The sequence below is a fragment of the Trypanosoma melophagium genome, assembly GCF_022059095.1.
Source record: "Trypanosoma melophagium isolate St. Kilda chromosome Unknown ctg37segment0, whole genome shotgun sequence".
Lineage (NCBI taxonomy): Eukaryota > Euglenozoa > Kinetoplastea > Trypanosomatida > Trypanosomatidae > Trypanosoma > Trypanosoma melophagium.
The window spans coordinates 359,452-387,369 of record NW_027125174.1 but is presented as its reverse complement, the minus strand read 5'-3'; the positions used below and the strand labels follow the sequence as shown (position 1 = coordinate 387,369).

Here is a 27,918-nt window from a genome sequence, read left to right as displayed (position 1 = left end):
AAACGGCAACATTATTTGATTTAAAGGCATCATTTTTCCAGGCGGCCTTGCCAGTTAGCATAAAGGCAAGTTTCCGTTGCCGCACGGAGTCGGGAGAACTAGTCGGGTTCACTCGCCTTCCCATGGGCTATAAATTTGTTCCTCAGGCTTTGAATAACATTACAATAGTCTGGGTCGGCGATCCGGAATTGGTACTGCCGCAGTATGCGGCACCCAAAGGGTTAAAAATAAACGTTTGGATTGATAATATTGGAATAAGTGGTCCACACGGAAGCGTAAAATCTTAAGGATACCAAGTTGCGCATAAAATACAACGTTGCGGGCCACTACTGGGGAGAAGCAGATTCAAACGAAGGAATTATTTCACCGGGGTGCGGCTCAAATATACGAAGCGCAAGGCCCCTCCCAAGCCAAAGGACAATAAGAAGGTTGAAAGGGGTGCTGTCACTGGAAAATACGGTTGGGAAATTAAGGAGAGCGGCTTCACGCGCGACTCGCGGCGGGGGTAAGGGGTGAATCCTTTTTCCTTATTATTTCTTCTTAAAGGTAGCGCGTCGGCGTTTGTCATGTTCAAATCGAGGTTTATCACGGCCCCAAGGCCCAGCAAATTTATCACTTAATGCGAGGGTCATCGGGCAAAACGGACTGAAACCGTTATTAAAGAACGAGCCGGTTCACCCACCGCAGCAGCTTCCTTCTATGGCAACGCTGTAGGCAGACGCATCGATGTACGGATGGGGAGCGTTATCGTTTAAGGATAAAGGTGGGGTTTTGGCGGCTGGTATGGCTTGGAAGCACTCGCCCCAGATGATTCCCAAGCAGGCGCGCGTTCTGTTCATCTGGCGTTACGCAGTTTTAAGATGCATTTGGCAGGGCCATTGGATATTTGCATTGAAAACATAACGGTTATGAACATTATGCAAAAAAAAGGAAACACGCATTCACAGGCGTTGGTTGCGGAAGTTGGCGCCATAGAAAAAGTTTTACGTTCGCACGGCATGCGTGCTACGTGGGGTTGCTTGGCTTCAGAGCAAAATCTAGCGGATGGAATATCTAGGGGTGAAAAACATCAAAAATTAGACATAGTGAGGGGGTGGAACTTGCGATGGGGAGAGCGGGAAGCGGGTTAAAAGGGCATCTCAGCACTTCCATTTTTTCAGCTCTCTTATGCATTGGTAAATATCCATCGGGAAACGTAACGTGGGATATTTTGCAAAACATCGGGCGTGTAAGAATAAATATGGAAAATAAAGGGTTTTTTCTCTTTTCGTTTTCTTTCTTGAAGGTGAAGTAAGGCTTAGGCTATTCTGTTTTATTGTATTTTTTACTACCGCTTTGTGCGAATCGTGCGGGTGGTAAAAGGATTCTGAAGAATCCCGTAGTTGACAGGGGATGCATTTTTCGTACCCCTCCTAGTTGCCCCAGCGGCTGCATCCGATTCCCGCCACGGGAGGGCATAGTTGTTGCTATCTCTCGGGTCCTCTTATCTACCAGCGGCATTCAAACAAGGGTGAGGTGCATAAAAGAAACCGCTGCTGGTGGCACACTGATGTGTCACCCAACGGCCTTCTCGGATTAAAGTTTTGTCCCAGCACGCAACCGCTAGTCCCCGCACTGTGCGACGTTTGTAGCTTACGAACCTACAAACTCCCCAGAAGAGAAGAATACTGACCCATGGCTTCCCCCGAAAAATACGAATTAATGGACCTTGGCACCAACTTTCGAAGGCCAAACGTCGGCAAGGGATAACATCCCGGAGAAAGCATGTATCAAAAGCAAAAAATTGCCGTTTTACTGAGAAGAAGAAAAGAAGAGGAAAGGAAGAACGTGTTTGCACAAGTGGTACGGTTCGTCAAACTGAAAACATCACCTGTCGATAAGGCTAGTGCGCCTACACATCAATAACGGGGAAATGCTAAAGATATTTATCGCTATCTGTGGCTTGTGCTTTGGCTTTCGGGGTTGGAAAGAACGCCCCCACACCCTCCAAGCCAAGGGCACCCAGCAGAATTAATGGCAAATAAAAACAAAAGAATCTCAATGCCCTTCACACTTTTGGACTTACAATGTGTGGCCAGCATAACTTAATGGTAAAATTAAAAAAAATAGAGACACCCTCACGTGAAAAAACGCACAAAGAAAAAACGAGGGTGCTCAGACTTAAATAGAAACACTCTTTGCGGGATCTTCGCTGCCCTTCAGTTATCCTAACCTGCGGGGTGTTTTATGACTTGCAGGGTCCCAGACGTGATCAGAAAAACAAAATCATTAAAACAAAGATCCGTCTTTTAAAAAGAGATAAAACGTTTTAAAATTAGAAAAATGCTTTTGGTTTTGGATGGGCTAGCTTTTCAAAACTCTCTTTCGACTTCTGAGCGCGTCGAAGCCCCCGTTGGGAGGAGCTGGAGGTTTGCAGCCTTGAGTCATGGCATGGGTACAAAAAGGGTGAAGAGAAAAGAAGAAAGAAATGTTTTCACAGTATTTAAGCAATAAAAAATAATCTAATTCATATACACAAAACTCTCCGTCACTCCCCGTGTGATTCGGTTTACCCGTCCAATGTAACTCCGGTCTCTTTCTCTTCGAGAAGTCTCTTTACACGGCACGCTTGTGCCCTTCACAGGCTGCAAGCAAGGCTTCCGACTTGATGATTTAGGAGACCCCCCCCTCTAAATATAGTGTGGCTGTTGGGTGCCGTCTCCTTCAAAAATGTGCTGACTGCTTTTGGTTTCCCTGAATAAATTCAAGTGCTTAACCTCGGCGCCACGGCGAGGCAGCGCCTCATCACAAAGAGAACTGCCTTATGCTGCGGGGATATTCTTTTTGCGATCGCAGAGCCGTTCCATAGCCCATTTCATCGGGAGGTCCTGTTTGCAAAATTGGCATTCGCCACGGGCGCGTCCCGTCGCCGGGACCGCCGTTCCGGGAAGCCCGGGAGCCAATTGCCAAGCCGTAACGTTCAAATTTTAGATTGAAATAGGGAATATGGCAATTGAAGATGGTATCCGCGAACGGCACCTGCGCGAATGGTGCGGCGCGGTTGTTTGCCTGAACCGCTGCCTGTCTGAGGGGCCTGCTTGCCGGACGCCGGTCTTTGCAGGCGGTTCTTTCGCTGTGTGGGCTGGGCGGGCCTTTTTAGGCACAATTTTGGGCAAGAAATCCAAGAAAAGGTCTTGCTTGTGTCCGGGTGTTTTTGCGCAGCCTCTCAAAGGGGTGGGGCGCGTGCGAATTAGAATTGTTATATGGGATCGCCGGTGTGTGTGTGAGAAAAAAGGGCATCAAAGTAATTTCCCTGCGGGAGTCTTGTCTTTGTGATGGGGGGCGGGGGGTTTCTTCAGAAATTGGCGTTTTGTTTTGCGTTTCAAAAGTGGGATCCCGCCTTTGTATTTGTGCATGTGTTGGTTTCTTTCTCATCGGAGCGGGTTTCTTTTTTCGCCGGGAGGGAACGGGGGGGGCGATGCGGGTTAGAAACGCCACGCTCCTTTCCCTTATTCGTCCTTATCTCCGCTCCCCGAAGCCCCGGAAAGCTGCACGGGACCCCGAAAGCATTTTTGCACCCGCCCCTTCAAAGGAAGGCGCCGCGGCATCTGGGGAAAAGGGGGGATTTTACAAGCGCGCCGCCCTCCTCAAGGCGCCCGCGCGCGGCGAAAGGGCCCGGCGGTCCGCCGCGGGCAAAGGTGGCCCCGGAGGGGGAAAGCGCGCCCGCCCCCCTCGCTTTCCTCTGGTTTTTTTCTTCTGTTGCGGCCCTTTTGCGGGCGTACGTTCTTTCGGGGTCTGTTGTCGGTAGCCCCCGGGGCGCGGGCAAACGGCGGGGCGGGGGTTCCGAACTTTTGCCTGGGGGCGAGGGGCCCAGCCGCAGCGGGCCCCGGCGCCCCTCGCCCCGGTGGCGGCGCCTTGGGGTCTTCCCTGGGCCCTCGGAAATGTTTGGCGTGTTTGCGGGTCGCGCGCCGCGACGTCTTGGCAAAGGGCCCCGGGCATCAAAAGGTTCGCTTTCCCCCCGCGGGGGTGGTCTGGGCGTCCGGCGGGGCCGCGCGAGGGGTCGGGGGGCCCCCCAACCGAGCGGTTCTTGCGGCCCTTTGGCCGGCCAGCCCCGGGCAAGCAGCAGAAAGAAAATGCGCGCGTTTTTCTGAACGGGGTCGCCGTCTGGGTCGCCCTCGGGCAATCTGTTCCGCCGCCCCGGGCTGTTATCGTAAGGCTTGGGGGCTTTCTTAGTGAGACCCGATCAAACGAACAACGAAACAACGAAACAAAGAAACAAAGAAAAACCGAGCAAGAGAAATAAATTGTACGCTGGTGTAGACTATTGCATTCTGGAGAGGGCGGCGCTGCAAAAGAAGGGATGGGGAACAGCAAAAAAAAATGGGGTATCGAATTGTAAGTGATGACGAGAATATTCAAAGCGTATTATTGTTGCAAGTTTACGAGGTAATCAAATCAATGTCAAGCAAGTAAAGAATGTGTGCTATTTTTTGTGAGGTATGTGCAGTGATGGTGATGGAAATATACAAATATAAGTGATATATTTTTTTTTGCCTGGTCGATTATTCTGCAACATAATATGAGCCTTGAAGAGGATATTCGTAATAATGATTTCGTTTAAAATATTTCTGCTTTTTTTTAGGAAGGAGTAGAGGGCTATTCGATACATGTTGCTGACAGCCAGTCAAGCCAATTTCATAAGTGAGGATCATGAACTTGTCACTTGTACACTCTGTCCTGTGATGGAGACCCTTGAGGTTCCCGGAGGCCGTTTTGCTCGTGAAGTGAGGGTCCTGTTGTCAGCCCTTCTTGATGTTAGTGAGGAGTCTGTCGAGCTTTACGTTAGGGAGACTCGGGGCCTGGTTGCTGTTTCCGATGAATCTTATGGAATTAGAGATTACTATGTTTTGCTTCGTCTTCGCGGTGGTAAAGGTGGGTTTAGGAAACAACTTGAGAAGAAGGGCAGAGCCTACGCAAGGGCAAGAAGATTACGGGAGGCAAATCAATCTGCGCCTCGTCCAAAGCGGGCAAAAGAGGCAGTAAGGGTTGTTGAGAAAAGTGTAGGTGATAAGAAAACGGAGGCGGATGAAAATGAATCTATGAAAGCAGACACTGCCCAGGTTTTCGCAGCTATTGATGCAAGTACTCGAAACGCCGTCCTTCTGGGCGTGAAAAAGGTCCTTGAGAATTTGACCCCTGCTGAATGCTGAACATTACTTGATTTCGCATAAATCTTTTTTTTTTGTTGCTAGAGGATTGTACTTCGACGAAGCGAATTGCATTCCTATGATGGGATTGAATACCCTATATATATATATATATATATATGTTTTTTTTTTAGGGTTTGTTTCCAGTTAAAAAATCTTTTTGTTAATTCTTTTTTTTTTCAGCCACCGGAAAGTGGTAAAGGAAGAAAGGAAGATAAAAGAATCTATATGTTTGCTTAATGTCTCGTAGCGTCCCATGGCGAACTAACTGCCCTCAAATCGTCAAGGATATCCTGGAGCAATTGCCGTCTTCTCAACTGCTGTTGGTGAAGCGTATTGGACCGACTAGTTTTTTGCTAAGTGGGCGTGATGGGCGGCATAAATATAAGACATCTATTGGGGATCCGCATTATTGTTCTTGCGGTGTTGGCTCGGAGCTGTGTGTGCATATACTCTTTGTTCTATGTAAAGTGTTTTTCTTACCGAAAGAAAACCCTTTTGTTTGGCAGCGGTCCCTTGTTGCGGCTGAAATAGACGAACTGCTTAGGGCAGAGACAAAGGTGAAAAACAAACAGAAACGAGTGGAGGGAGCCGGGCCAGCTCTCCCAAGACAGGTAGAAGAAGGTGATGTATGCCCAATATGTTTTGAAGAACTTGATAACAACACACCTTTAACATATTGTCAAGGGGATGCGGAAAACACCTTCATGTGCGGTGTTTCAAACTATATAGACGTCATAATTCAGCGGTTTCTTTGCGATGCCCTTATTGTCGAGTCCTCTGGGTAAATGATCCTGGAGCTGTGAGTAAACGGTGTTCCGGATGCAAAAAATATGCGAATGGTCAATGTTATACATGCTTGTTTTGCCAAGAATATTTATTATGTGGAAACTGCTTCCACTGTACTGATGCTCACTCAAATCATCCATTTTCCTTACTAGGAACCACTGAAGTTTCAGAGAGAGTCAGTAGACAGGCTGTTTTATCTGTCCCATTAGTTCCTGAGCCAACCCCTCGGGTTTCTGCGGATGTAATTCCACTTATGTACAGGGAGCTTGATCCTAATGACTACGAAATCCTTCTTCAACTTGACGAAAACAATAACCGTCGAGTACTGACCCTAGAACAGTTTATGTCCCTTAGGCGAGAGAAATGGAATTCTTCTTTGGGCGTTGAAACATGTAATATATGTCTAGATTTGTTTGATGTTTCCAGTAGTTGTGTTTGGTTACCTTGTGGACATTTTTTCACGTCTCTTGCGCGCAACGATGGGTAACGGAGCATTCAGCAGTGTGTCCTATAGACCACCAGCCAGTAATGGTTTTCAGTGGGGAGAGTACTCTTACGGAAGTAAGTTTGCCCGCTTTACCTAATGTGAGTAATGACCAAAATGACCGTAACCATCATCGTCGTCGCCCAGTGCAGAGACTTCGGCAAGAGATACCTGTTGTTTCAAATAGTTCAAGACGAATGGTGCGCCCAACACGTCAACGCATTGAGAGGCGAAGAGTTGTTGATGCTGGTACTGTATCTCTGCCCCGTCTCGAACTACAAGTTGTGCCCCTGGGTGTTGTGCCTCGGCGTGATCAAAATGCAGAGAGATTCCGTTACGGAGGGACCTAGAGTACGCACCGTATATATATATATACACGGTGTGGTTGAAGAGAATTTTGTTTGCTTTTTTTGCTTTCTTTCCTCATTGCACATTATTTTCTTTTTGATGGATTAATTATCGTAATGGTTTTTATTTTATTTTTTATTTTTTTTTTCCTGTTTTCTCTTCTTCCCTTTTTTTCTTTCAAAGAAGGTAAGGAAAAAATAAAGCATATGCGCCGTGTGTGTCACGCCAAGATCGGGGCACAGGGCTCTCGATGCATCTCGGGTGTAGCTCCCGTTCTTTATTTTCCACCTGTCGCTGCTGTAAAGATCAGCAAGGAAGAACAGGTGAAAAGAAATACCGGTATCGCAATTGAGATGATTAAACGTTATAAAGGTGAAAAACCTCCTCAGTACACACGAAAAAGCACAGCTACTATAGAGCAAGTTGAGAAGGAAATTGATGCATTGCTTGGTGGGGCTGAAAAGTTGCGAAAAAACACAACTGATGATCAGCCAATGGATAAACTTACTCTTATGGAACGTTGTCTTCGTCATGCACTTTGGTCATATCATAAAGAGGAGGGCAAGTATGACTTTGATCAGATAGCTAAATGGGTTGTTTATACCCCTGATGATGAGGCGAAGTTGGCTCAGTTAAAGCGTGAAGTGGAGGCAAAGAAGAAACTTGCTGCTTTCCGAAAGCGCCGTGAAGAGCAAGGCCTTCCAAATGGCCCTGTCCCTAAGATAAACTGGGGTCAGGAATACGCTTTCGTTATTGACCGCGAGTTGGTTGCTGCGAAGCGCATTCGCTATGACACGCTTGCGTCCAATACTACGGAGCGTGATGAGGCACAGATTGAGGCTGTCCTTCAACAGTACAAAAAGCCTGCACAGGACAAAAGATTGGACGATTTGGTGGAACTTCTTGAACGCTTTAAGCCTGTCTTGGCTCGAGAAGCAATTATGCAGCGTTTGACCATCAAGCATCTTGAGGGTCAGTTGGGTGTGTGGCGTTACATGGATTGGTGTCCGGAGGTGCGCGATCGAGCAGAGTTGGAAGTGGATATCACGGGTTGGCAGTGGTGGTCTCCCCTGGAAGAGCGCCGTCTTCTGCCAGTACGGCTGCGTTCAGTGAAAGAAGTACGTGATATTATGGCTAAGACTCAGGCAAAGAAATCATCTGAAAGTGCCGCAAAGAATCCACAGGCCTCACAATCCAGTGGAGGTGACAACGCTCGTGATCGACTACTGAAGGAGGTCCTGGCCTTGCAGGCTCGCATCAACCAGCGTGAAGAGGTTGACGCCTCCAAGAGCGACCATAAAAAGAAAGCACAGCACTAAGATGGGGTGATTATATTATTTAGTGGAGATACATCAGTAGGGATCACGTACATCGCAATTTAGTAGGGAGAAAAGAGTAGGAAATTGAGAATAAGAGAGTACATATGAATATGTTTTTTTTCGGTTTTTTTTTCTCCATACCTTGTGCATAGAATTTTTTTTGCTCTCAATTGAGTTTTACAGTTAAATACCATCTTTTCTTTCTGTTTTTTTTTATTTCTCTTTTCGGTGTATCGTACATCTAGAACACTTTGATCTCCATGGACGCAACAGAACTTAAGAACAAAGGCAACCAAGAATTTTCTTCGGGCCGCTACACAGAAGCAGCCGATTCCTTCGGCAAAGCCATTGAATTGGACCCGTCCAATCATGTTCTATTCAGTAACCGATCTGCATGTTATGCAGCTCTCCACAAGTACGAAAATGCCTTGACCGATGCTGAGAAATGTATATCACTAAAGCCAGACTGGGTCAAGGGATACGTGCGACGTGGAGCAGCTCTCCACGGTCTTAAACGGTACGACGAGGCCGTCGAGGTCTACAACAAGGGTCTCTCTGTTGACCCATCGAACACTGCGTGCACCGAGGGCATTGCTTCAGTGAAGAAGGATAAAGCTGCTGCAGAAATGTCAAATCCCTTTGCAAAGGTGTTTGGTCCGGACTGTTTTGCAAAAATACAGGCTCACCCCAAGCTTTCACTCCTCTTATTGCAGCCAGATTATGTCCGCATGCTTGATGAAATTATAAAAGATCCCTCTTCAGTTACGAGGTATATCAATGACCAGCGAATAATGACGACATTCATGATCCTCAGTGGCATAAACATTCCTGGTGATGATGATGAGGAAGAGAGGCCAAAGCCAGAGGCACCGAAACCGAAAGAGGAGGAGAAAAAGAAGCCAGAAGAACCGGAACTCACCCCAGAGGCACAGGAGGCGCAGCAACTTAAAGAAGAGGGGAATGCCCTCTACAAGCAAAGAAAGTTCGATGAGGCTTTGGCGAAGTACAATGAGGCGTTCGCAAAGGACGGCACAAACACCGTCTACCTGCTTAACATCACTGCCGTGTTCTTTGAGAAGGGTGAGTATGATGTCTGCATCCAGGAGTGCGAAAAGGCACTGGAGCATGGTCGTGAGAACCGATGTGACTACACTGTGCTCGCCAAGCTCATGACACGTGAGGCGTTATGCTTGCAACGATTGAAGCGCTATGATGAAGCCATTGCGTTGTTTAAGAAGGCATTGGTAGAGTACCGTAACCCTGATACTCTTGCCAAGCTTAATGCCTGTGAGAAGGAGAAGGAGAAGTTTGAGATTGAGGCGTATATCGACCCCGAGATTGCACGACAGAAGAAGGAGGAGGGTAATACTTTATTCAAGGAAGACAAGTTCCCTGAAGCAGTGGCTGCGTATACCGAGGCTATCAAACGTAATCCGTCCGAGCACACTTCATACAGTAACCGTGCTGCTGCGTACCTTAAGCTTGGCGCGTACAGCGAGGCTCTTGCGGACGCCGAGAAGTGTATTTCTCTGAAGCCGGACTTTGTTAAGGCACACGCCAGAAAGGGTCACGCCTTCTTTTGGACGAAACAGTACAACAAGGCTCTGCAGGCATATGACGGGGGTCTGAAGTATGACAAGGACAATGCGGAGTGCAAGGAAGGACGCATGCGCACCATGATGAAGATTCAAGAGATGGCCTCTGGACAGGCAGAAGATGGTGATGAGGTTGCAAGGCGTGCCATGTCAGACCCGGAGGTTGCTGCTATCATGCAGGACAGCTACATGCAGCTGGTTCTGGGCGAGATGCAGAGGGATCCCTCTCGAATTCAGGAGTACATGAGGGACCCGACACTTGCTGCAAAGATCAATACACTCGTTTCGGCCGGTATTATCCGTTTTGGAAAGTAAAAGTTAAGGGAGGAAGTATGACTGTTAAAAGACGAAAGAAAAAGCAAGGTGTTACCATTTCCGACTCTTGCCGTACACCACGTTCTTTGGGGATTCTCAGAGAGTCCGTGAAGGGAGAGTAGGAGGGCTAGCCCTTATTATTATTATTATTATTATTATTATTATTATTATTATTATTATTATTATTATTATTATTATTATTATTATTATTATTATTATTATTATTATTATTATTATTATTATTATTATTATTATTATTATTATTATTATTATTATTATTATTATTATTTTCAATTTTGGAGGCAATGAAAAAAGAATATGCTAATTTGAAGAACGTAGTAAGTTTCCTCTATTCCTCCCCTATTAAATGCAGGACGGTGAATCTTTAACAGAAAGAACAAGAGCGGCAATCTTAAAAATGGGCGAACTTGATTACCGTGTGCTCATGTAGTCTCTTCTTTTTATTTTCCTTCTTTTTTTTCTTTCTTTTTTCTTTTCGCCTGAATGGGACAAATAAAATGAAGACCAAGAAAATGAGGTGCAACTTTTTTTTTCCTTTTATCGTTTACTTTGTATGTGTTGCATTTATTGCCATTTTCGTACAAGGTGTGAACGCTGCTCCAGAGGCTAATATGCCATGTCCTGACAATTTGTACGAGAGCGTCTGCTCACAAGATAGCGGTTGTGTTCGTGTGAGGAGGAGTAGTGAGGTAGGCTCCTTGTTTAATATAACAGGAGGAAGGGGGAAATTGTCCATCGCAATCTGGTTAATGGTGACAATTAAAGGTAGTGAGATGGTTCCTATACTTGATGTTCTTGGACATCGAACAGCGAATGGTACCGCTGTGAATGGTGACCGAATTCAATTAATGTGGGATCCTTTATTAGGGCAACCACAACTGACAGTCTCTGCAGGAAATAACGAAGTCACTGTGAGTGGACTGGGCGTTGTGACACTTGCATCCAACCGTTATTGTAGTGTTTTGTTAACTATAGACGCATCAACAGGTGTGGTGACAGTATCTATTGATTCTGTAGAGGTAATTCGTGAAGAAATGATGAGTGTAAGGAACATCGGACTCGCTTTTTCTCCACTTGCATCAATGGGATATGGTACAACTGCAACACCCATTTCATTCAGTCGGACTGCAATTACAACATTGGGATATGTCACTGTATTTAAAGGAAAAATCCTTGATCGACTTGGGGCAGAGTATTTATCTCAGTTCCGAATGCCATTAAAGGAAACTCAGAGTGGTTGTCTTGTGGATACCGAAACTGAGGATCCTGGATCTCCCTTGAAAGATGCTGACGTTCACACGTTTTTCTTTTATAAGGATAACAAAAATAACTCTGGTTTTTCCTTTGAAGCTGCATCCATGACAGGTGAAGAAAGTACAATAATTGAATCCTCATTTATGCTTAAGGTGCGCCGTTCTACCGGTAGTATCACTTTGGAATCCAAAAGTTGGACTCCTTAAGAGGAAGAAAGACATTCGTGTGGTACTGTGCAGAATGCTACTTTTGTATATCCGGTATCAGTTCCTTTAAGTACAAAAATTTTACCATGAAATTGGTATATGGTACACAACCACCTGCAGGGACGGTATTTACTCTAATTAATACAGGAACTGGAGATATACTAGGATCTGGAGATATACTAGGATCCTTTGTTTCTCCCTTTTATCTTGGCACCTTATGGTTTCACTATCATGATAGATCATTAAATTTTCAATTGCAGGCTAGTGGAAACCCTATTTCTTTTTGTATTGCAACAGTAAACGTTTTTGCTATGGGAAATATTCTCGCTGATCCACATCTGGCATATTACGAAGAGGAATCTAGTATAACCCTATGCACAGGAGTTCGTGAAGGAGATCTTGGGGCATTATTACCTATTAATCAATCTTGTTTTTCTTCTTCTACTGTATATGAACAATTTGAACGAGTTTGGACGACTTCTTCATCAGCTGGTTATTCTGTATTTACTGTAAGAAATAAAAATCCTGGTCAGTACATGTTATGTCTGCATCCTAATGGAGCACCTGGACAGAAACGTGTTGCTGCTCAATGTGAGGCAAATGATACAACAAATACATTTTTTTTGTGAATTCTTTCTCCTTCATACACCCCAAAATGCCATTCCTCTTCCTAGGGGATGGATAAGAACTATGCTGCATCTTAGGGAATCTTATTATGATTCACTTTTACTTTTAGGACTTCATGCTGACCCTTTTGTTTCAACTGGAGGAGAATCATTACAGGAACCTGAGTTTGGAGCTTCTCTCTATTTGGATGGTAAACAATATCTTTTGTCTCCATTACAAGCAGAGGATGGGAGATTTGCCCGTAATAATAAAACTTTTCATCTCTACTGTGTTCAATATTTTGCTATTTCTATTTACAGTCCCAACACACAAAATGCTGTAATCAATTTGCGGTACAATACTACAACTCGTGTGTATTTTGACGGAAATATTGTATTTGAAGAGCAAACTTTTTTACCAAGAAATGGTTATTCATCCGTTTTTCTTATGACAGAAGGATGGCACCAGATTATTGTCAAAGTGGGTTTTTCCTATCTTGGGCGTACAACTCCCGAGATGTCAATTCGTTTTGAGAATGCAAGAAGCTTGAGTTGGAGTTGTGTGAAGGATGCAGGAAATACAACCGATTGCGAAAATGGTAATAAGACTACTGCACTTTATACGGGGCCTAACGTAACAGTTTCATACGAAGATTGTATGGAATTAGGGTGTTGTTATGATGAGCTTAATCCTATTAAATGTTTTTTTTTCAAGAGTTGGTCGTCCATATTGAGCTGATGGATTATGTGGACATGGTATTCCCTCAGAATCAGATGATTTTGAATTTGCACGGTGTAATTTACACATTTGTTGTGCTAGCGGTTACTGTAGTAGAAGCTATGCAAATTGCACATGTACAATTTGTGTAGACCATAATTTTCTGCATAAGCCAAGAAGTCAATATATTCTTTGGGGAACCAGAGCAATGTCATGTTTCGAGTGATATACGTATCAGTGCTCTAACGAGGGAAGTTTGCCAATTGAGATGTAACCGTGATGATAACTGTAAAGCCTTTTCTGTTGGTACTCCAGATCCAAACGGTATTGCTGATTGCTATTTATCATATGGTGAATGTTCACTAACTGTGGAAGATCCAAGAGCAAGTGAAACGTATCTACGTCTAAGTGATGAATGTGGTATGACAAACCCTGTAAATGGTAATTGTACGGAAGATTCTGGAAGTTTTACTTTGTATGGTAATGACATTGATAAAGGAAGTTGTTTGTATGGTTGCTCTATGACAGCAGAGTGTGCTGTTGCTGTATACAACAGGGAAAGAAGAACTTGTATGTTTTCCAGTACTAATTGCACAGCAACTTAAAGTGAAGAAAGTCTCCTGAGTCGATTTTAGTGCTCTAATTATGATTTACAGCCTCCTGTTCCATTTCCTGCAGTTCCTCCGGCACCTGATGTAACTTCTTTTGTCTGCTACAAAGATCCTGAGAGGGAGTATTTTTCACGTTTCAATTATACAGAGTATCCTTTGAATCATTATAATGAAAATTACTATATAGTGTTCATAGGAGATAAGGCTGGGTGTGTGGAACACTGTGCAGGTCTTGGTATTCTTTATTTCGCCCTTACAGATGGTGTTATTTGTACCCGTGGTGTATACAATAACGAGTCCCTACGTGAAGAGGATCAGACCCTCTGTAATATTTCCTGTGTTGAAGAGGGAAATAGTACCCAAAGTGGCGGAGAAACCTCCGTGTCTGTGTACCGTCTGGAACTGCACGTTGGCATCTGCCCATACGGTTACGTCCAATTTGAGGGTTTGTGCTTCAAATACGTCTCCGACCCGCTGGTGTGGGGTGAAGCCCGGCGGGACTGCCACGGCGATGGCGCCATGCCGGCGGGTATTTCGAATGCGAGCCGCAGTCAATTTCTCCTCTCGCTGGCGCGCGGGCGGCCGGCGTGGACGGGGGGCCGGCGGGCGGAGTGCCCGTCATGATGTGGGCCGACGGCAGTCCCGTCCAATTCGCCGACTGGCTGCCCGGCCAGCCCAGCGGGGGCGGGCGAGACGCAGAGAATGAGAATGAGGATGGAGGAGGAGACGGGTGTGTGGTGCTGACGACCCTGCACCCCACACCGTACGAGGGATCCTGGCGGACTGCATCATGCAACGCCAGCTATGCTTTTTTCTGCATGTTGGACCCAAGAAAACCGAGCGAGAGACTGCGACTGCACGTGGGGAGTGTAGCTGGTGCGACAGATCAGGTACACTGCGTGGCGAAAAAAGAGTCTACATGGCAAACCAGAGCAAACCTCTTGGGACACTATCTCTTGTATGAGGATGGACTAAACGGCAAAACCTTTCATGATAAAAGTGATAAGGGTAATGACGTGGAAGCTAAAGGAGCAACAACGTTCAACTGGGTGAATGTAGTAAAAAATTCAAGAACATTACAGTTTGATGGATCTTTTCATCTTCAATACAGAAATGTGTACGATTTTCAATTTCCCACATTAACTCTGGCAGTTTGGGTAAATGCGGGAAATTCAAGTATGAGAAATAAAGTGGTACTATCTAAATCGTATTCTAAAACAACAAATCCTACTTTTCCCCTTTGCGAATGGGCATTGGCTTACAATTCACGGGGATTTATTTGCTTTATCATAAACTCTTTTAGGGTTTGTGACAAAAATTTAAAATCTCAAAATGAATGGGCACACGTCGCTGGTGTATATGATGGTTCAAAAATGAAGTTATTCCTTAAAGGTAATTTTGTTGGTGATTTAAGTGTACCATCACCTGCTTTTACACATAGTAATGAAACATTTGTGGTGGTGGGAGGTGAAAATAGGGATCCAGTTAACCATGAGAATGATTTTTTTGGTTCAATTGACGATGTTCTTATCTAAGATGCTGCATTTATTGCATCATATATAATGTATCTTGCACATTGTGAAAAGACTGATAGTTTTGGTGATAGAATACCCATGTATAACATGCAAAGTGGTATAACTGATTTTTCTGGTTTCGGTTTCTCATCTGATACAGATGTTGTACTATCACCGGAACCCTGCAACTCTTGGGCCGAGGTAAAATATACCAAAGTAACTTTGTTTCCATACAACTCTTTTCAAGCTGTACTTCTCTTAACCACTGGTGCAGTGAATGGCGGTGTGTCAGCGTGTACGTTAAATTTATGCTCAGTAAATTCAATAGACTCGAATATTATTGAAGGTGATCTTCACTTTAAGATAGCGGCAGTCTCTGTTACATCTTTTATGAATGTCTCTTCAGCTAATGGCCTTATAATGTTGGATAATAATACGGTTTATCCTCTAAAGATGGAATTGATTGGTCACAATCTTGCGAATGGTCAAGCACTATTTTTATCATCAGATTCTCATTACCTACGTGAAAATATACTTTTGGTAAAAAATGTTGATGAAAGCGGTACAAGTGGTGAAGTGGAATTGTCAAAGGCTCTAAATGTTCAAACATATTTTGTTTGCTGGTCTTCTAATGAATCTAATACGGGAGTTCGTACCCCATTTCGCATTAATTCAGGAAATATAAATCAAACTGCTGTAGTGGACGGATCAAGAAAGATAAATTCTTCACTTATTCAGAATGGTTTTTATGAAAGTGAAGCCAATTATTTTCGTTCATGTCCTTCTTATAATGACTTTGGTGACAAATTTTATGTTACAGTTAATATGGGCTCATTTCGAGATGTTTTTATTCCTGTTAAAGGTATAAATGTTTTGCTCTCCTTACTTCAACTAATACCTTAACCTATATGTATTCACGTGATGCACCTGATGATCGTTTTTTCAGTGCTCGGGTCCATATTGTGTCACCATATAGAGATCTTGTGGGAGCATTAGGTGGGTCCCCTATTGGATATCCATTAGTTTTTCCCCGTCAGCGTTTGTCTAATTGGGGAAGTAAAAGCATTTTAAGTACTCATGGTTGTTGTTGTCAAAGACAGGCGGAAGACATTCCAGTATGAGGATGTGCATACACCCTTGAAGTTCATCCTATGACTGAGGAAAAGGTATGGTTGTATCGGGAACACCCATGGTTGGCTTCTGCTGGGACAGGTTTTTACTTTCGACTTTCTTTAAGAAACTTTCGTGGTGAAGTACAGATGGGCAGAGAGAAATTTAAGATAAAAATTGATTCTGAAGCTTATAAGGATATGACATCAGATGTTAATGGTATTTTGGAGTTTATGCATAGTGCAGAAAATTATGAGGAAGGAGAAGGGGTAATAATTGAAGTTATTGTTGATGGAAATGTTACACCACAAAACATCAAGGGTCACTTTCATAGAATTAATGTTGGTGCACCTATTTCTAAAACCAGAGATTCCATTAGATAGTACTGCACCAATTCAATATTTACTTCGTTTTGGTTCATCAAAGGAAGGTATTAAACCTTCAAATAACATGGATCCTCTTGGCTATGATTGTTTTTTTGGGAATGGGCTAACAATGCATCCATCTGACGGGATGTCCAGCACTGCACAGACCAGTAATAATGACAGTTATACAAGTAAATGGCGAAAAGTATCTTCAGATACTAGTGGCTTTTTTGAAGTAAATGTTAAAAGTGGAACATTACACTATTTTGCCTTTGCTTTATTTTCAACTGGACGTGAAATAGTAGATATAAGAGTTGATTTTGAGGGACAAATGGATATGTTTTTTGATAGTGAAAGTGTCTTTTCTACCAGATACAACAGTAGTGAAAGTGAAACAATGGTTCCATTTGGGTGGCATCAGGTTCTGATGAAAACATATTGTACAGAAGAGAATATGCGTATGAAAATTCATATAATGTGTTCTGGAGGTGGTTGGTTTTACAGTTGACCTTCAATTTTTCCTCCAAATGCAGTGGTACTAAAAGATGGTGAACCTATTTCAATGGCTTTAAGACTTGGAAGAGAGAGTGCATATATCTTTGAAGTTTTTGGTGAGGATATTATTGGAGATATGCGCACGATGCGACCTCATACAGGTGACAGAACTTATACTGGTCACAGATGGGAACCAGCACGTACCAATTTTGGACAATGGAAAGTAGATGGAAATGAATCTGGTGTTGGAATGTATGCTATTCGCTATTTATCCTTTGGTTTGTATCCTTTAGGGGCTTAAATGATGTCTTGGACGGTGTACTGTCATGGACCAGTGAAAATATGGGTAAATGTTGTTGTGACTTTTGACTCTCCAGAGAGTGTTTTACCAAATAGAAGAAATTGGTATCAGTCTCCTCGTCTTGGATGGTCCCAGATGGTGGTGAAAGTAGGAGCTTCATCTAAGAAAACGTGGGTTTTTTCAATAACTCCCTTTGAAAATAATGAAATGATTGCAACAGCTTACGAGTTGGGTTCATTATTACCAAATGATGTAAAACCTCTTGAGAGTGGGGATATGATTATAGAGATGTTTTTGTTACAGTCATAAGAAGGATTGGACGGACGTCTCTCAGAGATTCCTTATCTTTCAGATACGGAAGATCCAAGGAGGACTGACTTTGATATTAATCAACCTATTAATACAACAAGTAAGGTTACATTGAATATTTATGATGAAAAACCTGTACAATTTTCTTGGAATCCTCAAGTAAGCAGAGATGGAATTTTTGGTAGTGTCACTGATATTATAGCTGGTAAGTATAATCAATACTACTCATTTGCAGTGTATTCTACAGGAGTAGTTGGGGCTATTACTGTAAGTTTTAATTATGCTTTCGGTCTTTTTATTGATGACAATTTCGTCTACAATACAAATTCTGGTACATTTACCATTATTGAATTTAATTTAACACTGGGATGGCATCATTTGGTGTTTAAACTTACAGTTTCAGACGATTTTCAATGGATTCATGATGATGCTACTATAACCTGCTCTCAAGCAATGACTAGTTGTCAGAGCATTGGATACTCTCAGTTGTGTAATTTTGACGCATATTGTCCTTACAAACTTAAACGTAAGAGTCTTCCAAATTTTACAGATTCTACATTTGCTCCAATACTATCTGCATCTTCTTTTGGAATGGATGATTATGTGCGATTTCACACTGGTGGAGGTAAATTAACATCTTTTTGTGAGCGGTGGTCAGAGACGCATGGAAATGTGGTACCACCATGGTCTGAAAGTAATGAAAGTGTCGATGTTCGTCGTGGATATGGTTGTTGTGGTAACTTTGAGGCTCCAAAGATTTCTGTTCGATTTTATTATAGGGAGGGAGAATTGGGATTTAGGGTGGCAGCACCAAATAATCCCATTGAACCCCTAACAGGCACAGTAGATGACCCGGAATCCGCAGAACAAACTGTAACACTTTCACATCCCGATAAAGATGCAGTGATTTTCTATGATTTTTCACTTGCATTAGATAATGTGACAAGTTATACTGTACCATTTCTGGTTACTAAAACAACATTTGTCATTTTCTGGGCAGTAAAAGGTATTTATCGCAGTGATTATCAGTATCTTACTGTTGAAATTCCATCTGCAGCTGTACTGCATCGTTCTACATATCATGTAAATTTACCTTGTGCTATTGGAGTGACAGGTACAGCCAAAGGGAGACATATGGCAATTGTATGGGAAAATAATGCTGAAATTGAATCATATAATCAATATTCAACTGCTTCTGAAATTACTAAAGGTCCACGAACTAGTGGAAGTGTAACTGTAGATTTGCTTTTTTACACATTTATTCTAGTTGAAGGACTGTTAGAAGGTATATATGCTAGTTTTTACTATCCATTTAATGATGTCGGTCATCAATTGGGTAGTGCTATCCGTATTGAATCTTTCACTCTCTCACCATTGCAGTTAATTGGACATCAGGATACTACCTTCAGAGGTGAAGGTTTAGGACCATGGGATGGAATGTTATTTCTGGAACAATGGAGCAATGGAGCCACAAGATGTTAAGTCTCTAACTGCGTTTCAGCCTTTATGAATTTCTTCAGGGAGACAATTCTTGTGCGGTCAGACAACACAGCGAGAGTGGATTTACACAGTTTTACTGGAGATATTCACTGTGTTTGTGTTTGTGTTACAGGTTCATTCGTTGATTACCCAAGAGATATTCTTCTCTTTAATCCTTCCTTTGTGAGTGCGGTACCGATGGATCTTCAAGTTTTACCTCCACCCAAACCTAAAAATGATACAGTTTGCTTCATCACACCAGTAGAAACCTGCGATGGTGAGGATATCTACTTTAGTGGATACTTCACTGGCACTTCCCCAGAAGAGTATAATGTGTTAATTAAGCCCATCCGATCAGATAACACCGTACGTCCACCTACGTGTCTTGTAAAGCATGTAAATGAGACAATGCCTAGTTGTACCGTTTCTGTTCCCATTGGAACTATTGGAAACTGGCGTACATCTATTTATAAAACCGGTGTGCCTGTTGTTTACGATGGGGCGTTAGATGCACTTATTTGTGTACCACCCGCTCTGGCCGTCTCTGCGGCGTTTGGGGAATGTGCGATGAAGAGCGCCGACTGCGTGGATGGTGCCTTTCTTACCTTTATTGGTATGAACTTTGATCACTATCATCCCGTGCGTAATGCGATCCTGCTTTTTCCAATCACAGAAAACGAAAACGAAAAAAGTAAGGAACTCTTCACACAACAACAAGAAGAAAAAGAAAAAGATAATGTGTTGCTTAACCGTACATGGTTAGAGAGACCAGGGAGGCCGGCGTGTGCGACGGTGTCTGTAAAAGCAATCACACTGAAGTGTCGACTGGAAAACACAACGGATGTGATTATACAATCACGATATGAAGTTGTGTTGGGTCTGCGACTCACACTATTCAACACAGCGAGATATCAAACTAATGAAACATTACTGTTAAGAGGCGGTACACAACCGGGTTGGTCCGGCACCATCTTCCCTGTTGTCCCACCAGACGCCCCCACAAATTCCTCACACAATACATGGATCATTATTTTATGTGTTGTTATTGCGGTGGCTCTTCTTGTGGGGATTGTCGTGGTGGTCTACGTGCGGCAACGATTTAGTTTTGTGAAGAGAACACAAGATGAGATGATGTACATGGAGGAACAACTCCTGCACGCCGAACAGGAAAGTACCGCCTCACTGAAACGCACCATCTTAAATGCACCCATTCCGCCTCTCAGGGAGGGACAACAACGACAACAACAAAAGCCACCTTAACGGATAGTCTTACACCAGCATTTATTGGATAATAATAATAATAATAATAATAATAATAATAATAATGCACTGAACGAATTGTAGGGTAAATGGTAAGTGGGGATGATGATGATGATAGTAAATGATAACGATGAAACCAGGAAAAAAAAAACGAACGAAAAGGAATGAAAAAAAAACTCCATGGAAATATGATTATCGAGGGTACAAATGAAAAAAAAAAAAGAAAATAATAGGGATAAATACATGAGACAAAGAGAGAAACAACTGCGGAAAAACAAAATATGAGAAGTCTCTCTCTCTCTCTCTCTCTCTTAAAAAAAAAAAACAAGCAAACAAAAGAAAAATGGTCCGAAAGCAACAACTTTTTATGGCAATAGGATGTCTTTCCTCTCTTATTTTCTGCATGTCAAGGATAAATTAACGAAGAAACAAAATTTAAGAAAACAAAAAATAAAATCAAAGAAAACAACACAAAAAAGAGAAAGAAATATTGAGAGGAGTAGTGATTTCTCTCCACATGCATATTGCCTCTTGTTTTTATATTCCTTAATGGGTTAAAGAAATTTAACGTGCGTAAACAACTCTCTTTTTCTTCCTTTCTTTATTTTCCAAGTGGTATTGTCAGTAACACTTCTTTTTTTCTTCTTTCTTTGGGCTATTTGAGAGTGTCTTATCCTGAATAAAAAAGCGAAAAGCGATGACAAAAAAAAAAAAAAAACAAAAATAAATGAGAAGAATGAATAATGCTTACGGAAGCTAAACATCAAGAATGAAATACTTAACTTTCACGTTGTAATGTAAGACATATCTGTGGGTTTTGCTCATAGTGAGAGGAAATTTATGTGTGTAGGGTAAATTTTGTCTTTTTTACTTATTTACGATACACCCAAAAAGAAAGAAAAAATAAAACGAAAGAAAACAAGGGAGAATGAGTGGGATGCTGTGTGTATGGGCATTAATCGCCGTGTTTATATATATATATGCTGAGGCCAGCGATAGAAATGGGTAGTAAAACAGCTTTTATTATATATTTTTTGGTTATTCTATTTTATTTGTTTAGCTATGGGAAGAAGTGCTTATGAACTTAGTACTAGAAAAAGAGGAAAAAGAAAAAGTAAAAAAAAAAAATAATGAATGGTACCAACCTGATGGGTTGTACTTCTCTTGTCATTTCTTAATTTGGCTCAGATCTATTGAATATTCTTTCTATATCTACGTCTGTCATCCTCTATGGGTGTTTCTTACACAAATCTATTTTCTTCAACTTCTTAACACCTTCTCAATTAATAAAAATGAAAAGAAAAGGCAGTGCGTGAACTGTGTTGCGCACACGAAAGCACAGAAGCACACAGAAACATACCGATATCTATATCTATCTATCTATCTATCTATCTATCTATCTATCTATCTATCTATATATATATATAGAGAGAGAGAGAGAGAGAGAGAGAGATAGAGATATTGAACAATGGGCGGATCTGCATGCCGCCCCCGCCTGGAGCACATTGCCTGCGCCAGCCCCACCATCGACGCCAGTAACAGCAGAATAATGCAAGATAATAATCGCAATATGCACTCACAAAGAGGCCCAACAGCACGCGGCGAGCGGCGGGTGGTGCAGATCTCAGATGCCGAAATCGTCGTCGACAAGGCGCCGGGCGTGGAACGAACGGACTTTTTCATCATTACATCGGACGGCACTCGTGAATTGGCACCGCCGCCCACCAGCGGGATTCTCGCCAATTTGGAAGCCCGCCAATCAACTGAGATTCCCTTCTTCGATGTTGTCAGCAGTGCGAGTGATTCTTCGACGGAGTTGGGAACACCACCGTCGGCTATTGGCGTGAAAAGAGCAGCGATAAACAACAACAACAGAGAAAAACAGAATGGGGCGAAGGGAGAGTATTATGTAGATGATATTGGGCGTCCAGCGGGGATAACAGTACAAACCCGAATAAGGGATCAGAGTGCATCATCTGCAACGGCAGTTGCGAATACCTTTAAATTTAATGTATCTCAAGACGGCGTGGGAAAAACTCCTATTCCAGGGTCTATTGCAGTGAAATCACCATTCGCTCACACTTCGGACGCGAATAAACCAGTAGTATCGACAACTGTTTCGCAGATGTTTTCGCCATCATTAAGAGAACCAGGAACAGGAGCAAAATTCATGGAAAATGTAGTGACTGGAGAAAATAACTCTAAAAGTAATAACTGCAGAACTCGTGTACGCCGTATTAGGCGAGGACAGCGCTACCAAAAGCAGGCGAAAGAAGAAGAAGAGGAAGAGGAGGAAAATAAAAGAATGGATGGGATTAAACTGAATATCAATGGCCCCCAAATAGATAAAGTGTTTGAGTCATCTTGTACTCCGACGAAAAGCTTATCTCTTGATTTTGAATGTTAGGCGAAAGAATGTAAGAATAATGAAATCGATATTACTATACTGTTTGCATTTTTGTATGTGTAAATAAGATGCGATAATGAGGGGCAAGGAGAGGTGTGGAATCAAAATAAACATGGGTGACAGCAGAAACAGAAAAAAAAGGTAAGACGTGAAAACTTCTTTGTGTTTTTAACTGGATAGTGGTGTGAATCAAAATTTGTTTGTTTATTTTTATTTTTGTTTTCCCCTCTCATCATATTATCATATTATCTATCTATCTATCTATCTATATATATATATATATATATATATATATATATATATATATAATATTATGTAGCTGTGTAGATGTGTATCTACCGCTGCATTTAGCATATTATGCCAAATTTGAAATAATTGCAACGGGTTAAACCCTAGTGTCTCTTGTAGGGAGTGTTTTTACTGTATTCTAGGGTACTTAGAGACATAGACTTTATCCCGTTATTGTTATCACGCGCTTCTTTTCTTTTCTGCGAAGTAGAGACCGTGTATGTGTGTGCCTATGTCCCTTTAGGCACAACCCATACCCTTCTTGTACGTGTTACTCTTGTCATTTCTGCCCCAACCCTTTCTCCAAATTCCCTCCTCATTTTTTTTCTTGTTTTTTTGAGATTCCCCATGCTTTAGTTACCCTAGAGTCATTCTGTTGTGTCTCTCTTTGTCACCTTTTTTTTATTTTTATTTTCTGCAATCTCAGTTATTTTTTTATTGTTCTTCTTGTGACGCACTTCCACCGCATAAGATATAAATGTCTCTTGTGTCTTTATTTGTGTCTTTATTTAACTTGAGTCTTCACGCATTTTATTAATTTCTTGTTGTTTCATATTCTTTATTTTTCGTGGGAAAATATGTATGTATTTATTTGTCGTTATCGTTATTATTGCTATTACTATTGCTATTATTATTATTATTATTATTATTATTATTATTATTATTATTATTATTATTATTATTATTATTATTTTTTTTTTTTTTTTTTTTTTTTGAAACCATGTGGATATCTTTAATTGAATCTTTTTTTTTTCTGTCCCAGTCTTCAAGAATGTGTTATTCTGGCCCTATTACAGTAAAGTATATACTGAGTGATACCACCTATGTTATTCTCTTTTGTTTTTTATTTATTTTTGTTTACATTCACCAAGAAAAGTCTAATTTCTTCCTCCCTTTCCACAGTTGTATAATACACTGCGAGGAAGTGGAACGGTATCTTTAGAAATGGGCGACCCTCCGCACGCGTCTGGTAGTTCATCGACGGCGGACACTATTCCACCACCCAACCCTACCGAAGAACAATAACAACAATTATATTCACATTCTTTGCGTCGGCATCCACAACAGTGTACGGCGGATTCATCCTTATATTATTATTATTATTATTATTATTATTATTATTATTATTATTATTATTATTATTATTATTATTATTATTATTATTATTATTATTATTCCCAAAGCCGTGCGGCCCGAGTCGTATCTCGTCGTTGAGACCAACGGAGGCCTATCGCAATTTACCGCCCGCCGTTGATGCTGAGACGATTGAGGAGGCGAAGAGAATGTCGGCTCAACGGGAGGCGTGGAATCAGCAGCTCCCAAAGCAGTTGGAGATGGATGCCGCTTTCGCACCAGCGAATCGAGTGGATGGGCGGGGATCGTTGGCTTCTCCGTTGTTTACTTCACCGCCCATACTCTTATCCCAGGGCGTGGGGAAAGGGAGGCGTGGTACTTCACTCCCACAGAATAGGGCGGAAACACCTTCAAACGCCTCTGCTGAATGCATTAATCATTTATATGAGGGCAACAGGTCGAATTCGGAAATGAAGGCGACTGCCATAAAGCCACGTCCATTTGCCGTCGCCTACCGAGTTACTGCTGCAACCATGCAACGTAGGATTCAACCCAACTCCACACGCCGAAGTCGTGCACTGTTGCTTAAACGTGCATCAGATTTAGAAGGTAAACCACTGGGTCGTACTGGTGAGGATCTAAATGATGTGAAGATAGATGATCACCCCTCAGCAGGGCGGGATGATAGTAAATCAATGGCAGATATTAATATTCCTTTTGTGGGAGTAGAACTCTCAACAGAACCTGGTACAACGGAGGCTGAAGAGAAGCAAGGCCCAATTGCTGTGGTAGAACGTTTGCGGCTTCATTTACGGGGAAAAATAGATGTATCCGAGACAAATTCAGTAATTTCTCAGGCACCAAACAGTAGTGTAACCGATAGTAATAGTGACTGTAATTCAAAGTGGCCGATACCTCCATCGCATTTTCAATATGAGTTGGATGACTGCAAGAAGTCCACAAAAAGTATCCAACTAATGCCTTGTGATCCCGTTCTGATTTCGAAAGAAGAAGTAGAAGAGGAAAAGTCTAGCAAGTCTCCTTCTCCGCCGCATGGAGTGTCTCTAGAAAGAACGGAGGAAAATAGAATATTGATGGAATCTGAGGATGATGTTGAAGAAGATAGTGAGGATTACGAAGAAGAAGAACTGAAGGAGGAGATGGAGGTTATTCTCTTTTCTAGTGGTTCTTACTCCCCACCACAGGGTTTTCCAATTATACTACTTAAGGGTCACGGTGTTTCAATCTTTCCAACATCACAAATACCGGGGGATCAATTAGAGTTAAAGATAGATTCCGAAAGTGATATGGAAGTACCGACCAGATATGGGACTGAATCTATGGGCGATGATGGGGTTGTTGAAACTGTGGAAGGAGTAAATGGTAATGATATTTCTAGATCTGATTCAGGAGAAATAGAGGAAACAGTATACTCTAATAATGACAAGAGCGGGGAGAAAAAAAGTGCTAACGAGGATAGAAAAAAAAATGAATGGAATACCAACACCGAAAGAAAAGAAATCTTTGAACATGAAGAAAAAGGAGAGAAAAAAAGAAGAAACAGAAACGATTCCCGAGAATGAAAGTACAGCCACTGTTCTTATGCCTCGCGTCATGTAAATGGCAAATGAGGTGATAACGGATGAGTGTACTGTCCGGATGTCTCTTATTCTTGAGGAAACTCCTCAACCATGTGAACTCTGGCGGAACTGTCGTACAGAAGATCTTTTTATTGCAGAGACTTCAAGTACTTCATTGAGTGTTCGTGAAACAGCAATGGCGATCTGCACTAAAGACCACGCGTGTATGAATGATACCTTCACACAATGTAATATGGAAGAGCCAAACATTATATTGACATCACAACAACAACAAGAGCTGCAGCTGCAGGAGTTGAGTAAAGGGAAAAGACATTGCCGGGGTTCTCCTCGTCCTTCTTGGTGTTTAGGCTGGCGCTGACAATGGAAATACCAGCAAGAAAGAAAAAGGAAATGGGAATTTTTGGTCCATTCTTTCGCTTTGACTTCCGCTAAAGAGAATTTCATGGAATTGAAGTATTCTCTAATGGCCTCAAAATCAGAGGTAAAACAGTTAAAAGAGATTTTAGAAAAGGAATCTACAATATGTACTAATCTTCAATCAGAACTAGAGAAAACACTGAAGGAACTTCAAAGGGTAAACGATACAGCTGCTGAGGCAATACAAGAACGTGAAGCTATCACCACCCAATTACATCTTGCGCAGAGTGATGCCGCTGCAATAGCGCAGGCGGCACGTGTGCGTCAATCTGAGTTGCAGTCGGAGGCACTTGAGTCAACTGTGCGGGAACGTCGTGCATTATATTTTGCTGCGGCGTTGGAGCGATCGCTCTTATTTGCGGTCTCGCGTGGGGCGGAGTGTACGGCGCGACTGGGGCTTCTCACAATGAAGAGAGACGATGGAAGTACGACTTCTAATGAAGTCCGTGATCTCCATGCATTTCATGAACGACGGTCAAGGGCACAGTTGTTAGCAGCAATTGCAGTTATTGCCCGCAGTGCCTCTCACACGTTGGCACGTCGTTGTTTTTCGCAGTGGGGACGTGTGTGTTATGATGCGCGGAGTCAACGAATGGCGTGTGTGCGGCGCGAGAACAGAGAACGACGGCGGGAACTCACACTGTGGTGTGATAATCTTTCAATTGTGAAGAGTGGTGGTGTTTGGCGAGATGCGGGGCAGCGGGCGGCGGCTGTAGGCGATATGCGCAGTACATCAATCAGCAAAGCAGGAACACCGCCTCTTATTAATACTAATACTATTAATAATACTAATAGTATCAATACTGTTAATAATACTAGTAATACTAGCCGTGGTGGTTCTCATACGGTTGTGGATACAGCCGAAGCGGACACAGTGATGACACAGTTAGACGCAAAAGAAGATTCTCCTGCACTGCTGGATTTGAAATCTATCTTGACAAGAGAGCGTGAAATAAACGCGAAACTTTTAAAATAACGTAATGCATTGCGTGATGCACTGCGGGACAGTACAGCAGTAAACACGGAACTGCTGCTGCAACTGGAAAGTGAGCTCGAGTCAAGATCTCACCCGGCAGCAGTGTAGTGCCAACAGCGAGGGAAGCCAATGGGGAAAGAAAAAGAGAAATAACAACGAGGACAATTAATACCCACAGCAGGCAGTGAATGGGAAAAAAAAAGAAAACAACAACCACCACAACAAAGCGAATATAAGTGCAAGGTTTTAAAACAAAGTTTCTCTACAATTATTGTTAAATGCATAAACTTCTCTTTCTATTTTATGTTGTACGCGTTTTGGTTATTATTTTTGGAGGCCTAAGTGATCATCTTTTGATGGTATGTTTTTTCGGCGCGGGGCGTGCCTTCACAATTTCCTTTTTTTTAATGATAATAGTGGTCGATTATTTGACTAATCCCAAGTATTTGTTTCTTTTTCTATTATTGTTCCTCTCACCTCCTTTCTCAAGTACCCTTCTTTTTTTTCTAAGGTGTTATTTATTTATTCATTTTTTTTTTCTGCTGTACCGTTATCGTTCTTTGTAGTAGTTTTTTTTCCCTTTTCTATTTCCTACTTTCCATTGTATTTGTGTGTATATTTTTCTGTATGTGTTCCTTTGCAAAAAAAAAAAAGAGGAGATTACACAAACTTCTATATTTTCCTTTTCTGTTCTTCTTCAGATGTACTACTTTTATTCCTATTCTATTAATTTTGATGCCATTTCTTACTCCCGTGCTTCTCCCTATCTTTTTCTCTCTCATACATACATACAAACACACATGGATTCCTTTTATATTTTGTACGATACTTAGTGGAAATTTAAATCCAATAGAAAATAAAGAAGCGAATA

General features: G+C 42.2%; 21 protein-coding genes across 21 annotated transcripts; 20 read left to right on the top strand and 1 right to left on the bottom strand.

The window, feature by feature from the left end:
- Nucleotides 1–2,784: 2,784 nt before the first annotated feature.
- LSM04_004840 (uncharacterized protein) lies at nucleotides 2,785–3,279 on the bottom strand (the record flags this gene model as incomplete). The annotated part of the gene is made up of 2 exons (XM_067335944.1): nucleotides 2,785–3,056; nucleotides 3,144–3,279. The coding sequence occupies 2 exons, from the start codon at nucleotides 3,277–3,279 to the stop codon at nucleotides 2,785–2,787; spliced, it is 408 nt and encodes a 135-aa protein (XP_067188383.1).
- A 178-nt stretch (nucleotides 3,280–3,457) lies between these two features.
- LSM04_005120 (uncharacterized protein) lies at nucleotides 3,458–4,212 on the top strand (the record flags this gene model as incomplete). The annotated part of the gene is made up of 2 exons (XM_067335943.1): nucleotides 3,458–3,677; nucleotides 3,788–4,212. 2 exons carry the CDS (start codon nucleotides 3,458–3,460, stop codon nucleotides 4,210–4,212), a joined length of 645 nt encoding a protein of 214 aa, XP_067188391.1.
- A 434-nt stretch (nucleotides 4,213–4,646) lies between these two features.
- On the top strand, nucleotides 4,647–5,189 carry LSM04_002868 (uncharacterized protein; the record flags this gene model as incomplete). Its single annotated transcript, XM_067335941.1, has 1 exon — nucleotides 4,647–5,189. The coding sequence occupies one exon, from the start codon at nucleotides 4,647–4,649 to the stop codon at nucleotides 5,187–5,189; it is 543 nt and encodes a 180-aa protein (XP_067188350.1).
- Nucleotides 5,190–5,425: 236 nt separating this feature from the next.
- On the top strand, nucleotides 5,426–6,462 carry LSM04_004776 (uncharacterized protein; the record flags this gene model as incomplete). The annotated part of the gene is made up of 2 exons (XM_067335940.1): nucleotides 5,426–5,900; nucleotides 5,963–6,462. The coding sequence occupies 2 exons, from the start codon at nucleotides 5,426–5,428 to the stop codon at nucleotides 6,460–6,462; spliced, it is 975 nt and encodes a 324-aa protein (XP_067188380.1).
- A 41-nt stretch (nucleotides 6,463–6,503) lies between these two features.
- LSM04_004581 (uncharacterized protein) lies at nucleotides 6,504–6,809 on the top strand (the record flags this gene model as incomplete). The annotated part of the gene is made up of 1 exon (XM_067335939.1): nucleotides 6,504–6,809. One exon carries the CDS (start codon nucleotides 6,504–6,506, stop codon nucleotides 6,807–6,809), a length of 306 nt encoding a protein of 101 aa, XP_067188375.1.
- A 204-nt stretch (nucleotides 6,810–7,013) lies between these two features.
- On the top strand, nucleotides 7,014–8,126 carry LSM04_004395 (uncharacterized protein; the record flags this gene model as incomplete). The annotated part of the gene is made up of 1 exon (XM_067335938.1): nucleotides 7,014–8,126. One exon carries the CDS (start codon nucleotides 7,014–7,016, stop codon nucleotides 8,124–8,126), a length of 1,113 nt encoding a protein of 370 aa, XP_067188372.1.
- A 260-nt stretch (nucleotides 8,127–8,386) lies between these two features.
- On the top strand, nucleotides 8,387–10,036 carry LSM04_000510 (uncharacterized protein; the record flags this gene model as incomplete). The annotated part of the gene is made up of 1 exon (XM_067335937.1): nucleotides 8,387–10,036. One exon carries the CDS (start codon nucleotides 8,387–8,389, stop codon nucleotides 10,034–10,036), a length of 1,650 nt encoding a protein of 549 aa, XP_067188310.1.
- A 533-nt stretch (nucleotides 10,037–10,569) lies between these two features.
- On the top strand, nucleotides 10,570–11,517 carry LSM04_002218 (uncharacterized protein; the record flags this gene model as incomplete). The annotated part of the gene is made up of 1 exon (XM_067335936.1): nucleotides 10,570–11,517. The coding sequence occupies one exon, from the start codon at nucleotides 10,570–10,572 to the stop codon at nucleotides 11,515–11,517; it is 948 nt and encodes a 315-aa protein (XP_067188334.1).
- Nucleotides 11,518–11,603: 86 nt separating this feature from the next.
- LSM04_002387 (uncharacterized protein) lies at nucleotides 11,604–12,146 on the top strand (the record flags this gene model as incomplete). The annotated part of the gene is made up of 1 exon (XM_067335935.1): nucleotides 11,604–12,146. One exon carries the CDS (start codon nucleotides 11,604–11,606, stop codon nucleotides 12,144–12,146), a length of 543 nt encoding a protein of 180 aa, XP_067188339.1.
- Nucleotides 12,147–12,207: 61 nt separating this feature from the next.
- On the top strand, nucleotides 12,208–13,445 carry LSM04_009579 (uncharacterized protein; the record flags this gene model as incomplete). Its single annotated transcript, XM_067335934.1, has 2 exons — nucleotides 12,208–12,823; nucleotides 13,135–13,445. 2 exons carry the CDS (start codon nucleotides 12,208–12,210, stop codon nucleotides 13,443–13,445), a joined length of 927 nt encoding a protein of 308 aa, XP_067188480.1.
- A 265-nt stretch (nucleotides 13,446–13,710) lies between these two features.
- On the top strand, nucleotides 13,711–14,986 carry LSM04_005304 (uncharacterized protein; the record flags this gene model as incomplete). Its single annotated transcript, XM_067335933.1, has 2 exons — nucleotides 13,711–14,095; nucleotides 14,145–14,986. The coding sequence occupies 2 exons, from the start codon at nucleotides 13,711–13,713 to the stop codon at nucleotides 14,984–14,986; spliced, it is 1,227 nt and encodes a 408-aa protein (XP_067188398.1).
- Nucleotides 14,987–15,013: 27 nt separating this feature from the next.
- On the top strand, nucleotides 15,014–15,868 carry LSM04_008093 (uncharacterized protein; the record flags this gene model as incomplete). The annotated part of the gene is made up of 1 exon (XM_067335932.1): nucleotides 15,014–15,868. One exon carries the CDS (start codon nucleotides 15,014–15,016, stop codon nucleotides 15,866–15,868), a length of 855 nt encoding a protein of 284 aa, XP_067188447.1.
- A 5-nt stretch (nucleotides 15,869–15,873) lies between these two features.
- Nucleotides 15,874–16,086, top strand: LSM04_005263 (uncharacterized protein; the record flags this gene model as incomplete). The annotated part of the gene is made up of 1 exon (XM_067335930.1): nucleotides 15,874–16,086. One exon carries the CDS (start codon nucleotides 15,874–15,876, stop codon nucleotides 16,084–16,086), a length of 213 nt encoding a protein of 70 aa, XP_067188395.1.
- Nucleotides 16,087–16,116: 30 nt separating this feature from the next.
- LSM04_004825 (uncharacterized protein) lies at nucleotides 16,117–16,948 on the top strand (the record flags this gene model as incomplete). Its single annotated transcript, XM_067335929.1, has 2 exons — nucleotides 16,117–16,396; nucleotides 16,443–16,948. 2 exons carry the CDS (start codon nucleotides 16,117–16,119, stop codon nucleotides 16,946–16,948), a joined length of 786 nt encoding a protein of 261 aa, XP_067188381.1.
- Nucleotides 16,949–17,002: 54 nt separating this feature from the next.
- Nucleotides 17,003–17,236, top strand: LSM04_001439 (uncharacterized protein; the record flags this gene model as incomplete). The annotated part of the gene is made up of 1 exon (XM_067335928.1): nucleotides 17,003–17,236. One exon carries the CDS (start codon nucleotides 17,003–17,005, stop codon nucleotides 17,234–17,236), a length of 234 nt encoding a protein of 77 aa, XP_067188321.1.
- Nucleotides 17,237–17,239: 3 nt separating this feature from the next.
- On the top strand, nucleotides 17,240–19,027 carry LSM04_004554 (uncharacterized protein; the record flags this gene model as incomplete). The annotated part of the gene is made up of 2 exons (XM_067335927.1): nucleotides 17,240–17,538; nucleotides 17,608–19,027. The coding sequence occupies 2 exons, from the start codon at nucleotides 17,240–17,242 to the stop codon at nucleotides 19,025–19,027; spliced, it is 1,719 nt and encodes a 572-aa protein (XP_067188374.1).
- A 24-nt stretch (nucleotides 19,028–19,051) lies between these two features.
- LSM04_007470 (uncharacterized protein) lies at nucleotides 19,052–20,368 on the top strand (the record flags this gene model as incomplete). The annotated part of the gene is made up of 2 exons (XM_067335926.1): nucleotides 19,052–20,195; nucleotides 20,292–20,368. 2 exons carry the CDS (start codon nucleotides 19,052–19,054, stop codon nucleotides 20,366–20,368), a joined length of 1,221 nt encoding a protein of 406 aa, XP_067188434.1.
- A 1,384-nt stretch (nucleotides 20,369–21,752) lies between these two features.
- Nucleotides 21,753–22,691, top strand: LSM04_007804 (uncharacterized protein; the record flags this gene model as incomplete). Its single annotated transcript, XM_067335925.1, has 1 exon — nucleotides 21,753–22,691. One exon carries the CDS (start codon nucleotides 21,753–21,755, stop codon nucleotides 22,689–22,691), a length of 939 nt encoding a protein of 312 aa, XP_067188444.1.
- A 1,233-nt stretch (nucleotides 22,692–23,924) lies between these two features.
- Nucleotides 23,925–25,636, top strand: LSM04_002570 (uncharacterized protein; the record flags this gene model as incomplete). The annotated part of the gene is made up of 2 exons (XM_067335924.1): nucleotides 23,925–23,944; nucleotides 24,196–25,636. 2 exons carry the CDS (start codon nucleotides 23,925–23,927, stop codon nucleotides 25,634–25,636), a joined length of 1,461 nt encoding a protein of 486 aa, XP_067188344.1.
- Nucleotides 25,637–25,673: 37 nt separating this feature from the next.
- On the top strand, nucleotides 25,674–26,012 carry LSM04_009577 (uncharacterized protein; the record flags this gene model as incomplete). Its single annotated transcript, XM_067335923.1, has 1 exon — nucleotides 25,674–26,012. The coding sequence occupies one exon, from the start codon at nucleotides 25,674–25,676 to the stop codon at nucleotides 26,010–26,012; it is 339 nt and encodes a 112-aa protein (XP_067188479.1).
- An 84-nt stretch (nucleotides 26,013–26,096) lies between these two features.
- On the top strand, nucleotides 26,097–27,155 carry LSM04_001613 (uncharacterized protein; the record flags this gene model as incomplete). The annotated part of the gene is made up of 2 exons (XM_067335922.1): nucleotides 26,097–27,018; nucleotides 27,085–27,155. 2 exons carry the CDS (start codon nucleotides 26,097–26,099, stop codon nucleotides 27,153–27,155), a joined length of 993 nt encoding a protein of 330 aa, XP_067188327.1.
- Between the last annotated feature and the right edge of the window lie 763 nt (nucleotides 27,156–27,918).